This window comes from Trichoplusia ni, chromosome 15, assembly GCF_003590095.1.
Source record: "Trichoplusia ni isolate ovarian cell line Hi5 chromosome 15, tn1, whole genome shotgun sequence".
Taxonomy (NCBI): Eukaryota; Metazoa; Arthropoda; class Insecta; order Lepidoptera; family Noctuidae; genus Trichoplusia; species Trichoplusia ni.
This window is the reverse complement of record NC_039492.1, coordinates 2,420,314-2,436,994: the sequence shown is the minus strand read 5'-3', so window position 1 is coordinate 2,436,994 and position 16,681 is coordinate 2,420,314. Positions and strand designations below refer to the sequence as shown.

General features: G+C 43.3%; 4 protein-coding genes across 5 annotated transcripts; 2 read left to right on the top strand and 2 right to left on the bottom strand.

The window, feature by feature from the left end:
• Positions 1-1,312: 1,312 nt before the first annotated feature.
• LOC113500942 (phospholipase ABHD3) lies at positions 1,313-4,593 on the bottom strand. Its single transcript, XM_026881887.1, has 4 exons — positions 4,351-4,593; positions 4,028-4,197; positions 2,888-3,104; positions 1,313-2,820 (listed from the first exon to the last, which is right to left on the bottom strand). The coding sequence occupies exons 1-4, from the start codon at positions 4,453-4,455 to the stop codon at positions 2,086-2,088; spliced, it is 1,227 nt and encodes a 408-aa protein (XP_026737688.1). The 5' UTR covers positions 4,456-4,593; the 3' UTR covers positions 1,313-2,085.
• A 1,297-nt stretch (positions 4,594-5,890) lies between these two features.
• LOC113500974 (very long-chain specific acyl-CoA dehydrogenase, mitochondrial) lies at positions 5,891-10,180 on the top strand. Of its 2 annotated transcripts, none has more exons than XM_026881931.1 (8): positions 5,891-6,189; positions 7,653-7,866; positions 7,944-8,093; positions 8,158-8,345; positions 8,463-8,604; positions 8,725-9,147; positions 9,331-9,499; positions 9,573-10,180. In XM_026881931.1, the coding sequence occupies exons 1-8, from the start codon at positions 6,107-6,109 to the stop codon at positions 10,109-10,111; spliced, it is 1,908 nt and encodes a 635-aa protein (XP_026737732.1). In that variant the 5' UTR covers positions 5,891-6,106; the 3' UTR covers positions 10,112-10,180. The 2 variants fall into 2 exon arrangements, with proteins under 2 accessions (XP_026737732.1, XP_026737733.1); XM_026881932.1 differs by having other exon boundaries at positions 5,893-6,189; positions 7,668-7,866; positions 9,573-10,111.
• Positions 10,181-10,865: 685 nt separating this feature from the next.
• Positions 10,866-14,272, bottom strand: LOC113500975 (probable malonyl-CoA-acyl carrier protein transacylase, mitochondrial). The gene is made up of 3 exons (XM_026881933.1): positions 13,244-14,272; positions 11,459-11,885; positions 10,866-11,382 (listed from the first exon to the last, which is right to left on the bottom strand). The coding sequence occupies exons 1-3, from the start codon at positions 13,600-13,602 to the stop codon at positions 10,987-10,989; spliced, it is 1,182 nt and encodes a 393-aa protein (XP_026737734.1). The 5' UTR covers positions 13,603-14,272; the 3' UTR covers positions 10,866-10,986.
• A 110-nt stretch (positions 14,273-14,382) lies between these two features.
• LOC113500977 (zinc finger protein 706-like) lies at positions 14,383-16,596 on the top strand. The gene is made up of 3 exons (XM_026881935.1): positions 14,383-14,561; positions 15,099-15,281; positions 16,151-16,596. Exons 2-3 carry the CDS (start codon positions 15,138-15,140, stop codon positions 16,238-16,240), a joined length of 234 nt encoding a protein of 77 aa, XP_026737736.1. The 5' UTR covers positions 14,383-14,561; positions 15,099-15,137; the 3' UTR covers positions 16,241-16,596.
• The last annotated feature ends 85 nt before the right edge of the window (positions 16,597-16,681 follow it).

Sequence of the window (16,681 nt, the reverse complement as noted above, 5' to 3'; positions counted from 1 at the left end):
CTCCTCTTTGCTTTTCTATAGAGATGTTAAGTTATACGCGTGGGCGGAAACCTATTGACGGGTCTAGAACGCAGATTTTTTACCGGAAGCCCTCAAAAAGACCTATATTTAACTTCAGTATACGCTAGCAGGCATGGGCGTACAAGTAGCCAGCTCTCAGGACCTGATTCATTGAAGTTTCAGCGCCCTTCAGGTAGGCGCCAAACTTTTGGACCTACAGAAAAGTTTATTTATAGCCTAGCAGGGGTTACTTTTAAACCATAATTAACAAAAGTTTTGACACCCGCCCCTCGGGGAGGGAACCTAAACAGTGATATGATTTTGATAGCTGTATAGCTATTTTTGTGTCATTTCGGAACTCATACGGATATGGTTTTATTACTAGGTATGTGAAAATGTACGAGTAATGTGTACGAGGCAACAACGACGACGACGTAAAGACCTAAAGTGAATGTCCTCCCTCCCAGAGCCTAAAAGCTGGGTATAGAGTCGGTCGCCTTTGATAAAAGACCAATAGCAATCACACAACAAAGCATGGAAGCAATATCTTAAAGGGAATAAGCACAAAGTAGTGCATTAGTCCCTGCGCGCGGAAGGAATGAACCTTCGTAATGTGGAAATGAATTCGTCTCTTTCTATCCAGGAGCGTTAAACTCAACCTTGTTGGGACTCGAATAAGTATGTCACTTCAAAACTAACAAATACTCGTTTGTACTAATACTACTATCATACTGTTTGTATGGATGGAGGGTTTTTTGTAACTCATTCACCTGAGTTAACATATAGGATTTTTATTCCAATTTAATGTTCCCGCGGGATCATTTAGAATTTATTCGAAGTATTTTCGCCTGTAAGTATTTTTATTATGGACTATTATAAGATGCTTCCCGTTTAAACGCAGGTTACACCGCAGCTGCAGGGGCACAGCTAGTAGATAAAAAGTAAGATAATAGCTTGGCGTATCCAGGAGACAGAGCTCAATGATTCAGTTCAGTGATGTTCAGTGACTTGCGACACGACAAATATTGTACTCTGTTGCACTAGGATTCCTGTTGGGACAGTATCTGTAGAGCATCGCCTGCCAGCGGCGCTTTTGATTTTCTACTACCGGTCAACATTATAATTTGATATGCTGATTGAACGTGAGTTTTCCGCCCAGTACTGAATTTCAAATTAAAATGCTTAGAATAATACGAATAGTGCCAATTCCATTTTAGTTAGCCTCAAATTAGCTTTGAAATGTGTGGGTCAGCGAGCCGTAGCCACCTTTCCGGTGCTAGCTGTTGTGCGCTAAAATAATAAAACGAAACGGTTCGTATTAACATCCAAAATATTTTATTCGACGGATACAACCACAATATTTGTGCGGAACCCTAGCATCCAGTCTTTACGTCACTTACTTAGCTAGGATTAAGAACTATAAAAAAGTTCTAGTTGCGATATTGTTCTCGCCCACCTCATCTGTGCGCATGTTTCGTCAGAAAGCAAGCATGGCAAGGCATCAAGTTCGTTTCTGTCGCTCGTCAGTCTGTCGTCAGGGACTTGTTTGTAAGAGCTACATGCTGTGTGGACGCTCTATACTACACTACTTCTCAGTACAAGCGATCTGATTCGGTTATAGCTATGTACAATTGCCCGATGAAGGACTATAAAAGAACAAACTCTTTAAATGCTTAAATTATAATATAATAATAAATTATCTGAAATGCAACAAATGTAACGTGTATAATAATATATTAATAATACTATATATCTTTCGTGCGCTTGTGACAAACGCACTAACAACTATTAAGGCCCATTTACATGAATAGGATTCTCCTCATTCATGTGTAAAAATTAGATAACAGTACAAAATTGTAACGCGTGCGTTTATCGTCTTTTATATCTATATTATGCAACCTTAATAATACAATAGACTATGTAAAACTAAAATATTTCATTTAAATGGTTAAATCACAGTGTACTAAAGTAACTTACGATATGTAGCCGTCGGTGTAGAAAGCCTCGCTCTTACACGAACATCAGCATTATAATAAAGTAACATTTCGATAGAAAACACGAAGGCGAAGCTTGAGACGGGCGCGGTCAGAGAGGCTGCGGGGGGGGCGCGGGCGCGGCGGGCGGCGCGTGCAGCAGCGAGGGCCGCGCCAGCAGCGCCGCGAAGTACTGCGCCGCCAGCCGCGCGATGTACTGCTGCGGGGCGTCGCGCGCCGGCCACCAGCCCTCCAGGAAGCCGATGTGGCCGCCGCGCGCCGTCACGGCCAGCGCCACGCGCCGCCCGCCGCGCCCCGCCGCCTCCGCCTCGGCCACGGGGATGGCGCCCAGCGGCTGGAACGGGTCGTCCGCCGCGCACAGGCACAGCAGCGGCACGCGCACGCGCGCCAGCTTGTCGCGCAGCGTGGCCGCGCGGTAGTACGCCTCCACCGACCCGAACCCGAAGTGCTTCGTGGTGAAGGCCGCGTCGAACTCGCGCACGGAGCGTGCGCGGTCCACCACGCGCCAGTCCCACGGGCCCTCGCGCAGCGGCTCGTGCGCGCGCAGCGTGTTGCGCAGGTTGCGAGCCATGTGGTAGGACAGTAGCGCATTTAGGGGAGCACGCTCCATGCACTCCGAGCCCTTGACCACGTCCAGGGGCGACGACACGACCAGAGCCGCGTGCACGGCGGCCGCCTCGCCGTTCTCGGCCAGGTAGTGTCCCAGGATGAGGCCGCCCAGCGACACGCCGACCGCCAGCAGCGGCACGTCGCCGCAGCTGGCGCGCACGCAGCGCACCGCCTCGGCCAGGTCGGAGTGGCTCACGGCGCAGTACAGGCGCGGCGTCTGCGGAGGCGACGCGTCAGAGCGGGCTGAGAGGGGCGCGGCGGGCGCGGCGCGGGACCACACTCACCGTGAGCGGCAGGCCGCCGAGCCCGCGGTTGTTGAACACGACGCAGCGGGCCTGCAGCGCGGCGGCGGCGGCGGCCAGGCTGCGCACGTAGTCCGCGTCGGCGCTGCCCGTGAGCCCCGGCAGCACCAGCAGCACGGCGCGCGCCTCGCCCGCGCCCGCGCCGCGCACCACCCAGTCCAGCGCCACCTGTCCGCCGTCCGACAGCCGCAGCACCTGTCTGCACCCCCACGCATTATGTGTGTATCACTCATTTTTCATGAGGTGATACTACTATTTGGAAAACGAAAAATAACAGCATTCGCGATACTAGAAGGCTCACAAATGCAAGGAAAAGAAAAAGCTCTATAGACCCTCTCCAGCCTTCTTTCTCAAAAAGATGCAATGTCCATGACTTCACCCAAATCTACATACATACTAATTTGGCCTGATAGCCATTTTGCAAATATACAAAATAAGCCATCGGCACGGTGGCAGGCCCCATTAAGGTCAGGTCCTAAAGTTGTCTTCTTGGCTTGCTTCCTAGGAGTAAGTTTATTTCTATTTACAGCAAAACATTTAAAATATGAACGGGCTTTTTGACTAGCTGTTGTCCAAGATTCTCCAGTTTTACACGTGGCTGCATGAATAGCCGAGTGGTTACGGTCACCATGCCAAACCCACAGAGTATGTCTTGTTGCAGGTTCTATCTCACATATGACAAGTGTTTGTATGATCTATTATTGCTTGTCCTGAGTCAGGGTGTCTTTAGGAATGTGACTTTAATGTTTGTGAAAGCCACAGTGACAGTATATACAATACATTGTATGAATGGCCAAGTAGTATAGTCACCACACCAAACCTACTGTGCATGACGTGACATGGCTTCGATACCTGGATAGCATAGGACAATTACAGAAGAACTTCATTACGAAGATTACAGCTACATACAATATTTTGCTATAGTTGGATTCAGGTAGGAGTAAATCATAGTCAAACTATAACTAACATTTTTGTTAAATTGGGCGGCTCTCAAGCCAGCCATATTCTAATTAGAATATGTTTATTTAGACTATTAATTCTGCCAAAACCTAAGAAGAATGGATATGTAAGAAGCTTTGTCTAGTATGTCAAGTTCAATAACAATGAGCGTGAACTTTGTACCTGTGGTATTTTACCGGCGGCAGAAGCCGCGAACGCAGCACAGAGCCTAAAACTGTTTGCAGTCTAGACTCCACGCACCATGGGGTAGGCCAATAATGTTCGCTCAAAAGAGGGACGTTTTCTTCCAAAAATTTTCGAAATTCTCCTTCACGGCATATTAGAATAGGCTTCTGCAAAAAAGAAGAAGATATTAGCTAAAATTCAGTTGTAGACTAAATTGTACCTGTAAAATGTAGTCTGTTCCAAAATTAACGTAAAGAATCATTAAGGCTATATTAATAATATGCTTAATAGCGTTCAGCATTTGATTTAATGATCTTTACCTTGACCACTTCCACTAGATAATAGGTTATGTACAATATTGATAAAGAAAAACCAACAAGTAATTCCTTCTTTAATTCAAATATGTACATAAACACACCTAACATGATTTCAGTAAGATAATACAAAATAAATAATAAAAGAAAATAATAAAAAAGTATACAAAAGTTTAACTCTCTGTTTTGGTATGTTTTTGACACAAAATCCAGACTACAGGTGACATTTTTGACAATGAATGAAATAGAAAATGATAGTGTAATTGACAGCTGTCAATTAGAAGGTAACAGGGTATTTGCCAAAAAAAACAGATTTTCAAAAAATATTGGTTATTATACGTATTTTTTTTTTCTTTATCTCGTAAACAAAAAATAAGGGGATGGGATACAGTAATAATCTCGCGTGACGTCATTTACCATTGCGGTTTTTACCAGTGATGTTGTTACTCGCCATATCTATCATACATCTGATTATCTTAATTGCTAGTAATCCAACTTGTGAATGATTTGTTAAAATGAAAAATACATATTAAAATTTTTTGGAAATCTATTTGCCGGACCAAACAGATCCAAATACCCTATTGCGGACTTTTTGGCACGAAAATGAAAAAAAACCTGAGGTCGCACTGGCAAGCAACAAAATTGTACTGACTGCATGGATAGCACAGTGGTTGAGGTCACCACGGTCCACGCCAAACTAAGGGCGACGTGTCTCGGTTTCGATTCCCGCCTAAGATAAACGTTTATGCGATTGGCGAATGCTTGTCTTAAGTCTGGGTGGCTGTTTGCATGTAACATGAATGTTTGTTAAACGCCTCTCGACACAAGGATTCTATTCCATAATGCGAGGGTCGCAAAATTCAAAAAAATATCAACTCTACGGTAAGTACGCAAGGATAATTTTGGTAATTATGCAAACTATAGCGTCGAAAAAAATAGAAATTATTGAAATAAATAAGCCAGCTACAATCAGCCTATTTAGGCATACAATCATTAATTATTTCTTACTTGAAATAATTGTAATCTATACTAATATTATAAAGCTGAAGACTTTGTTTGTTTGTATGAAAGCGCTAATCTCAGGAACTACTAGTTTGAATTGAAAAAAATATATTTGTGTTGAATAGACCATTTACCAAGAAAGGCTATATAACATCACGCTGCGATTAATAGGAGCAAAGATACTATGGAAAATGTGGAAAAAAACGGGGAAAATTATTCATCTTTGAGGGCTTCCGTTGCTTGCGCTGCGAAACATTCAAGATCTTCTAACCACGTGGAAGAAGTCGCGGGCAACAGCTAGCGCTTTATTCATTCATTTCAGACAAGTGGGTTTGGGTTGGAAAGAGGCAAATAGTACTAAGAGGAATAGGGAATCCGGTCTTGGTAGACGGATTACAAACTACACTTAAAAAACGATAATTGAAAGACCGAAAAAACGAAAAATATGAAATTGTTCGGTCGGGTAGAATATTTTTACTCTGTTTGGTTAGTTTTAGTTACGATCCAATTCACGACTTCGAGTTGAGATCAACAGTGAGCGAACGGAGGGAATAGGACCAATCCAATAATAGTACTTCTAGTGTAATGTAACGTTAACGACCCAATATTTTTGTATAGTTTTTTTATTCATATACTTGAGTTTAGGCTACTGTTTAGATAGCAGAATTTATATAATTTATTTTTCTATCGTATGTTTTGAATTTTAATTTTTTATTTTGAGATTATTTATTAAAGTATATAGGTCAATATTAATTTAAAAATGAAGAGTGCAAAACTGTTAACGTGTGCAAATCGATGCATCTCCGGAAAATCAAACTCGCTGCCTTTGCCCAAAATAAACAGGTAATTAGATTAAAATATTAATTCAAATGTAAGAATAAAAAAAATAAATTGAAGTTATAACCTATTATAGCCTTGTTGTTCCATAGTCCACTGTAAACAGTCGCCTTGGACTTTGTACCAAACTATAAGACGTGTTCTTATTTTAAAATTGCATCTCGGAATACAGCCAACAATTAGATGAATATTAAAGTTTATGTTATTTTTAATCTAAATTAATGTTCAAGGTTATTATAAAATAAAAAGATGAATTCGGTATTGATGAGTAACAATAGTTATTAAAATAAACTTGTTGCATTGTTTTGATTAGGTACAATGGATGTAAATAATTAAAATTTAACCTAAGGTTATCCCGCAATCCCGATTCTCGTACATAGTCTATGTAGTAGTAGTGTCTAGTAGGAGGAACATTACAGAATATTGAGTAATTATTGTAGAATTACACAATATATTATGCCACCATAGAGTTCTAGTTGCCTGCTTTATAAGACTTATTTAAATATTTGTATAATTTATTATTATAGCAAATCTCTAACAAGTGAATATCACTTGTCATTGATTTCGACTTGACTTCTTTCACTTGTTTAACAAATGATGGGGCTACATAATCCTAATGCAAAATGCCATTAATTATTGCGATTATGAATCTTAATGATAGGTGTAGACACAACCTAACACAATAATTTGACAAAGGCATTAACATTTTTTCTATTTAAAATTAGGCAATAGCTCAAGTGGTAGTTCAGCATTAGTGTTATAGTGTTTTGTACAACTACACACACATTTGAACTTTAGTAGGTACTTACATGTAAACATCTATTGTCTTCCCAATGACATGCATGTAGATGTAGGTGCTTCCTTGTGTTACATAATATTTAAGGAAAATTTAGATTTACCTTATAAAGTCATATTCTGCCTTATTCCTAATTCTCTCTATTACCATGCATACCACATAATATAATTTAACAGCTACCAATACAAAATATTGTCAAATTGGTAACATGCTGTAAGGTCTTCATAACTAACATCAGCATTTCATTTTCCTGTTAAGGTAGGAAACCTGATGAACTTATTAAAAAAAGGGAAGTGGGTGGGGGCTGTAGTGACATTGCTTTGTCTATAAAATGGGATGCAGAAAAATAAACTTTGAAAAATAAACCAAATGCCAGAAAGTAATGTAAATAAGACTCTTCAAAATTACTTAAATCATTGAACTAGGCACTATCTTACTTACTGTAGCCAACTCGTTGGTTGTTTGTTTGGAAGGGGAAGGTCATCAAGTCTATATACTTTTTACATTTCTGAGGCACGGCAAATTTTGCCCACTTACCATAATACCGCCATAACACATTTAAGAATGTCACTATTCATCATTTGTGTATTTGGCTGTTAGTGTATTTACAACCAGTTACAACCGATAATTTAAATGTATCTGGATAAATACTTTATTTAGATATTGAAATTAGTCATGCTTCTGACAGCTGCCGCGGGCTGGCGACAGAAGCACGCGCGGCGCCTGTTCCCAATAAGGGCGCGCGGCAGAGCGCGTCCTTCACACTCAACTTGTTCCGCGGCGTACTAGAGCCCGCGCAGGTGTTCCCCTTTCCGGAGCCGCTCTCCGATGACCAGCGCCAGATGCTGCAAGAGCTCGTACCGCCCGTCGAGAAATTCTTTCAGGAGGTATGTTTTTTATAAATTGCAATCATATGACTATAACCATATTTATAATATCTCTTAAACATGTCTGCGTGTGGTAGGTCAACGACCCTGCCAAGAATGACGCAGATGCCAAGATAGAGGACAACACGTTAGCCGGGCTTTGGGAGCTGGGAGCCTTCGGGCTACAGGTTCCGACCGAGATGGGCGGCCTGGGCCTGTCAAACACACAATACGCACGCCTCGTGGAGGTAGGTCTGTTTCGGGCGGAGCTGCGGGGGCGCGAGCGCTGTGTTCATGTGTGTGTGCGTGCAGGTGGTGGGCGCGCACGACCTTGGCGTGGGCATCACGCTGGGTGCGCATCAGTCCATCGGCTTCAAGGGTATCCTGCTGTTCGGCAACCCCGAGCAGAAGGCCAAGTACCTGCCACGCGTGACCGGCGGCGAGTACGCCGCCTTCTGCCTCACCGAGCCTTCTTCCGGCTCCGACGCCGGCTCCATCAAGTGCGTGCCTTATTTATCATCAACCTTTAGCTTGGCTTTGAAAGCTCATCATGCATGATATTCTTGTAAAAAGTAAACACAATACCTATTGTAATAATCTTTGTTTTTCGTTTACAGAACCCGTGCGGTCTTGTCGCCGGACGGAAAGCACTTTATTTTGAATGGGTCTAAGATCTGGATCAGCAACGGAGGCATTGCTGAAATTATGACTGTGTTCGCACAGACACCTGTGGAAAAGGACGGGAAAACTGTTGACAAGGTTCCATAAAATCCTTAATAATATACTCTTTTTGGTAACCTCGGTTTCACTAATATTAGGCTGAGGCCAGGGTAAATTCTAACAGACATAGTTAATGATACATTGCATTTTCTCGGGCAGGTGACAGCTTTTATAGTCGAGCGGGCGTTCGGCGGCGTGTCATCGGGGCCGCCCGAGAACAAGATGGGCATCAAGTGTTCGAACACCACCGAGGTGTATTACGAGGATGTGAAGGTGCCCTTGGAAAACGTACTGGGTGGCGTGGGCAACGGCTTTAAAGTAGCCATGAACATCCTCAACAACGGGCGCTTCGGCATGGCGGCGGCGCTGGCGGGCACGCAGCGGGCGGCGCTGCGCCAGGCGGCCGAGCACGCGGCCACGCGCGTGCAGTTCGGCCGCCGCATCGCCGACTACGGGACCATCCAGGAGAAGCTGGCGCGCATGGCCATGCTGCAGTACACCACCGAGTCGCTCGCCTACATGGTCAGCGGCAACATGGACACCGGCGCGCAGGACTACCACCTCGAGGCCGCCATCTCCAAGGTCAGCCATGCTTGCTACTCAACAAATCTACATGCATCAGGATATATGTCATTTTTGAATGGGTCCAATCAGTTTTCACTACATGGGTCACCTGCAACAAATAACACATTTGGACTATCCTAATTATGTGTTTGTCAAAGTCTACATTGATCGGAATCCAAGAGATTATTCATGGATTTACAGGTGTTCGCATCAGACTCCGCGTGGACAGTGGTGGACGAGGCCATCCAGATCCTGGGCGGCATGGGTTTCATGAAGGCCACGGGTTTGGAGCGAGTGCTACGTGATCTGCGTATCTTCCGAATCTTCGAGGGTACGAACGATATCCTGCGTCTGTTTGTAGCACTGACCGGTGAGTGTCTCTTGTTTCGAATATTGCTTAGGACGTGAGCATGGAACATTAACGACGGAGAGCTCGTGCGCAGGTATCCAGTTCGCGGGCTCGCACCTGCAGGAGCTGCAGCGCGCCTTCAAGAACCCCACGGCACACCTGGGGCTCATCTTCAGCGAGGCCGGGCGCCGCGCCACGGCCGCCGTGGGGCTGGCGCGCGGCCCCGACCTGGGCCCGCTGCTGGCGCCCGAGCTGCGCCCGCTGGCCGCCGAGCTGGGCCGCTGCGTGCTGGAACACGGGCGCAGCGTGGAGGCCGCGCTCCTGCGCCACGGCAAGCGCATCGTGGACGAGCAGTTCGTGCTCAACCGGCTGGCGTCAGCCGCCGTGGACGCCTACACGACGGCGGCCGTGCTGTCGCGCGCGTCGCGGGCCGCGCGCCTGCGCCTGCCGTCGGCCGCGCACGAGCTGCGCCTGGCCGAGGCGTGGGCGGACGAGGCCGTGGGCCGCATCCCGCGCCTGCTGGCCGACACGCGCGAGCCGCGCCGCCTGCGCCAGTACGCGCGCCTGGCCGACCTGGGCGCCGCCGTGGCCGCCGCTCCCGGCCAGCCCTCGCCCAACCCGCTTAACCTCTGACCGACGACCGGCATCATCGACCGTGTACATAATTTAGTTAATTAAATCGATCAATACCTTTTTAAACGATTCATTCTTTCTTTGCGCCTTGATAAACCTGTTATCCCATGAACCGTAGATGCAGTCTCTTTTAATAGTCGCTCGAGTAAGCCGACAACACAATCAGCGCTTTTTATTAACAGTACCCCGAGCTTCGCTCTCATTTCTTCGCTATTGTTTTTTTATAAAAAAAACAGTTTCTTGTTCGCCAATAGGTAATCGAGAAGACTTATTTTTCTTATAAGGGGCAATATTGGACCAACTTTTGTTATCATTGAAAACATTCTGCCTCTCACGGCAAAAAGGAGCGACAAATTATCTTAAATTTTAGTGAAGATAATTGACGGAATGGAGTGTGTCAAAGCTGAACTATTTGTCTCTCACAAGCCTCCCCACTTCCGTAAAATAGGAGGCTGGAATTTTGCATGAACCCACAGTATCGTGTTGTCCAAGAAACTGCGTTTAGTTAGGAGGTCAGATAGGCAGTTCTTGTAAAACACTGGTCTTTGGTGTATCTAGTTACACTCTGTTAGACTAGAAATCCATCAAAATTGGGAATAGGCTAGGATGATGATGAGTGCTGCAGTCATAAAGTAAAAATGTTAATGACTTACTTGGGTTTTTTTCAAGGATTCATTACACAATGCATAGGCAATTAAATGACTTCACGTTTGCCAATATTGTGGGTACAGGGAACAGGGTGCCAAAAAAATTATTTTAAGAATAAAATTCTGATTTGTATTTATAGATTTATAACAAATCGTACTAAGTAGTTAAGTTTTATCTATTTTTCGTATGATCGAATTGAACCATTCTATCGGCATCGGCAAAGTCCATTAGACATCTATCTGTAAGGAAGCATCCCAGGCCCGCGCGTTGACCTGGCGCAGCGTGGAGCGCAGCGCGCCGCCCGGGCCCAGCGTGAGCGTGAGCGGGAAGTGCGCGCCGCGCGGCCGCGCGTACAGCGCCTGCAGCGTCTGCTCCCAGCGCACGGCGCGCGTCACGTGGCGCGCCAGCCCGCGCCGCACGTGCGCCGCGTCCGCGTACGCGCGCGCCTCCGCGCAGCACCACACGCGCACGCGCGGCGCGCGCAGCTCCACGCTGCGCAGCGCCTCGCGCAGCGCCGCCTCCGCCTGCGCCATCAGCGGCGTATGGAACGCGCCCTCCACGCGCACGCGCGCGCAGCGTCTCAGCCCGAACTCGCCGCCGCGGGCCTCGAGGAACCGCAGCGCCTGCGGACACGAAGGAGCATTACGCCGCCGCTTGTCGCAGAGCCTCGCCAGAAATCGAGAGAAGCGCACGCCTCACCTCGTCGTCCCCGGCCAGCACCTTGCAGGCCGGGAACAGGTAGTTGGCCACCTGGCACACGGGTGCGTCCACGCCCCGTTCGGCGGCGTGGTCGCGCGCGCGCTGCATGGCCAGCGGCAGGCGCGCGTCGGGCGCGAGCCACACGGTGAGCATGCCGCCGGGGCGCGCGGCGGCGGCGGCCCGCATGGCGGCGGCGCGCAGCTCCACCAGGCGCAGCGCGCGCTCGAGCGGCAGCGCGTCGGCGAACACGAGCGCGGCGATCTCCCCGAGCGAGAATCCGGCCACGGCCCGCACGCGCTCCACGGCGGCCGGCCGCTCGTCGCGCACGCGCTCGAGCGCGGCCAGCGACGTCACAAATACAGCAGTCTGACAGCGCTGCAACAACTCTTCTTCGGGACCTTCGGTACACACGCGAGCCACGTCCCACCTGTAACAAAAGAAAATTGTAACTTAGAAATATTTTGCCGTTGCCGCCCACCCGCTACAAATCAAAAATGTTTCCAAGGGAACATAAAATCGGGATGCAAACTATCTTATGTGTTAATCCTAGTTTTAAACTATGTAGTAAGTTTCGTCGTCTAAATTCGTATACTCCAGTTGTAATTCTAACTAATTGTGAACGAAACGTATTTACTCACAGCGCGTTCGTATCGAGTTATCTGCGCGATTGTAGCGATACAAGCGCGAGCATCGTGTGTAAAGGTCACAGCGCGTCGACGGCCCTGCGTTTGCTAAGCATCCTAGTTGCGTTCAACACGTGTCGTCGGCGCGTTGAAAATACGCCATGTGCAAGGGCTCTTAGGTGTTCTGCGCTTTTGACGATTTGCAATCGTTTGGCATTTTGCGCTTTTGACGTTTCGCTCCTATACCGGCCAAGTGATAGATGGCGGACGTCATTTTCTTATTATTTTAAAATCCAAGTTGCCGATATTATATCGGCAACTTGGATGGTCTTCAATTACCAGATAAATTTGGGTGCTGGTCTCCAAATTGCCATCTCATTAACTTATTATTATGTATATTATATTATCATATCCAGATCCTACTATATTATTATAGTTCTAAGAATCACTGCTGTAATTATATGGTGTAGAAAAAGAATATTCTATATGATTTTATTATACTGTGGTAGTACGCATCAGCGTAGCCAGCCTTGGGCTCAGTGTGGGACAGCAGTCACCTTATCCCCCTCCCTTCATATTTGGTTTTGGCTTTAGTAAGATTACTTCAAAGGAGACGCCGTAGGTTCTGACAGAACCTATGGAACCTTTCTTACAGATTTCTAATGGAAACTTTCACTTATAAATAAGTGGGCAAAATAGGAGAACAAGGGTGGAACATCTAGTCCGCACAATTTATAAAGGCCATTGCTCTTGCTGTTGCTCCTAACATTGGTACTTCTAATCTATGACAATAACATTATGCACCAGCATGTTATCTTGATTAAAATGAACATAAATCTCAATGAAAATATTTATAAAAGTAGCCATCATCTAAACTGCCAAAACAGGATGAATAAACATGGCAGAAATGTTTCTTAAAAATGCTTTGGTCAATGTCCCCCAGACTCTTCTAAGAAGGAAAAATCTAGGAAGGAATCCTAAAATGGCAGCCCTATTAAAAGTGCATTTGGCAATACTGTTTTAGTGATTGATAATTGTCTATTTCTATTAATAAAATAGTACACTCATAACTTTTTAACCTAATCAAGTAAAAGTTTGAATAACTGGAAATAAACTGTGATTTTGGATATGCAAGTATATGCTTAGTACCAAATATGCTTACCCAACAACATTTGAAGCCAAATCATATAGTTGCTTGGCAGCCGGAATATCTCGAAGACGTCGCCCCATACCTACTTGCTGTGAACCCTGGCCCGGAAACAACAGCACCGTAGTGTCTCTAGGTTCCACATGCGTATCTGTCGAGCTTGCGCGTCGCTGAGGCCGGCTCGCGTAGGGCTGTGTGGCCCACCGGAGTTCGGGCTCAGCAGATTCTGCTGCTTCGCCAAATGTACTAGATTCATCTAATAACCGCCGAAGCGGACTGCTACCCGGAGCTCCATCTGCTAGGGAACCTTTTAAACGAGTTCGTGCTAAAACCCGCGGTGAGCAGCGTTCATACAGTCGCGAAATACACAGCATTTTCACAGTTGCATAAAAGTAAACAAATTAGTTTGTAGTCAGTTTAATCATAACAATCTTTTATCTGTATAATACTTATGAAATAAAGTCACGTTTAGCTTCTAACGCTATTTATAAAGTAAAATAATTTAAAATCCTTAAAAATTCTTTGAGAAATCATTGAGGATTATTTAGAGGTTATTCTTAAAAACTGAGAAGTACATCAATGTTTTGATTGAAAACGATTGACAATAAATTGACATTGACATTGACAATCAGCCACTTGTAGCAGTCGAGAACTGACACTCAATCACTCAAACACCATTAAATTAATAGAGTTTGGTCAGCGAGAGACATCCACGCCTTTTTTTGCAAAGATCGTCTTTTATTCAACACATTATCCAATTTGTTTGGTTGTTCACACCGCCGTTGTAATTAAATAAATATCTTAGGCTATGTACAAATGAAATAATTTATTATCTTTAGCGGATGTACAGGAATACAGACATAATAAAAAAGGAAACATTAACGAAGACCGTTAAGGTTCATCGTCGTTTAAAAAAAAACCATTAGTTACATATTAGTCGTTTTTTTGTCAAATTATCAAACTATTTTTCCTGCGCTTGATGTTAACTTTCACCTGTACAAGCTGCAAAAATAAGTGCAGCTCCATTTTACGATACGAACGTCCATCATCGTCTGCCACGCCGCTTTATATTTTTCATTTTACATATTCTGGTAACACTTCTTCCTACTTCACTAACTTCACTCATTCAATATCTCAGTCACTCTCATCAACCTTAAAAATTTTCAGCCAATCCACCTTATTCATCCATCCACCCAGTCCTGTAAATGTTGGCATTTTATCTGTTTTCACAGTTAGATTATTAGTTTGTGGTATTTGTTGACGTTAGTGTTCAATTACCAACAGTAGTTCTGGTAGACACTAGAACGCTATTAACGTTTAAATCATTAGAAAGGTAAGATTGATTTTAGTCAATATGGTGTTGTGAAACGTTTGTAGCTCAAAGATATTTAGAGTATACTTAATTATAAGAGGGGTTTTTGTTCCACGTAAATCAGTTTATCAAGCTTTTGTTACCGATATTACAATCTTGCTAAACTTGAATTTCTTCTCTTACGTTTCACGTCAAATAGTTCAAAGTAACCTAATAATTTCGAAAGCAGGGTAATATCTAAAAGTGTATAAAATAGGTAACGCTCATGCTTAAGTGAGTCTTGTTTGTGCATAAATATTAGTACACGTTCCAGAAAAATATTACACACCATTGATGATATTACTTAGGAATTTTAGAGTTATAGGTGTTGTGTTCTAAAATAAGTAAACAGTATGTTGTTATAAATTTGGTATTATAATTGTAAAATACAATATCTAAAATTCGCATTTTAAACTTATAATATTAGTATGAATACAAAACATAATAAACAAAGCATCTAAGAAGATATCTTCATTTCTCCCAAATTGGGTTTGTTTGAGTTGATTTTGTATTTTACAGATCTACTAAACACTTTTAGCAAATAGCAAGGACTAAAGGATGGCACGTGGACAGCAGAAAATTCAGTCACAAGCCAAGGCTGCTGAAAAGCAGTCTAAACTGAAAAAACAGCAGGGACACAGTGCTACTGATCAGAAGAAAGCTGCACAAAAAGCACTTGTGCATGTTTGTGTTGTATGCAAGGTAAAGCAAAGCATTGATATTTATCAGATCAGAGGCAAGTGAGAAACTAGTGGTAGATAGGACATAAACTCAGTGGCCAATTAGGCATGGAACCTTGCTTATCCCATGAAGTTAACCAATTAAGTTTCTAGTATTTTGATTTATAATCATTATGAATAAAAGTCTTTTAATGTGCCTATTGAAGTACAAAACATAATATGAAACACAATATTGAAGTTCAAAACACAATGTGTTATGCTTTGAAATACATAGTTTGGGATTTATGGAACTGTTTAAAAAGATTCAGTTTAAAATATTTAAGACAGTTTATAATACTCAATTTATTGATAGATAAAATATGCCTTTTGGGCGATGGCATTTTTTTTTAAGTTTTATTACTGCAGTCCATTTCTAAAATTAATAGATTTAGGGCTGATTTTTCAATTGCCAGATCTCATTTATCTGAGGAATATGTTTGATATTTTGATAGATTTCATATAGAAAATATGACAAACAGCTATTTTTATTCCACAGATAGAAGTTAACTGATGATTGAACAATCAGCCATTAATTGTATTTATTTAATATAAATATAAGAGCAAAATAGGTCAATAACAAAGATTCAGACTGAATTGCGAAAGTCTTTTTGTGCTAATAAAATGCATTGTACCTGACTAGAATCAGACCCAACCTCAGTACTTAATCATGAGGTGGAGTGTTATGCGAGTCACTGTTGTATCTGTTAAATATGTTTCATGCTCACAATAGTAATTATAAACATTAGAAAACATGTTTAAGAAAATAAATAAGAGGTAATCATTTTTGCTATCAATTTACAATTTAAATAATTTGTCTTTTTGCCAATCTAGCCATGAATTACTTTCTTTCAGGCCCAGATGCCTGACCCTAAGACCTACAAACAGCATTTTGAGAACAAGCATCCGAAGAATGACTTACCAGAAGATTTGAAATCTGTCTAACATTTAATCATGCTGTAGACCATTTATTAATTTTAACTTTAAGAATTGTAAAAATATCTTCTTGTTATTGAAACAGCATTTGTTTATTTCATTACGTATAATGCGATGTTTTTTTATTGACAAAATGAAATGAGCACTTGAACTCGCATGTTTTTTGTGCAAGTGATGTCATCAGCAAGCCTTAGTTGCTGCTGCTGCCTGCGTCATACGTGACATGTGAAATCAAGGCGCGTAACTACTACTCAGTACTATTTCATTTCCTTTTTTTTGATGTGATTGTTCTTAACATATAAATAATATAAAGTGATATCTGTTCTTCTTGTCTATTTATCAATACAAATTGAACAGATGCTGAATTTTTTTTATTCATTCCTATTTTAAAACTAATCATCTCTTTTATTTTCACATTTGATTTGTGTCATGCAATTTTACTGGTGTAAA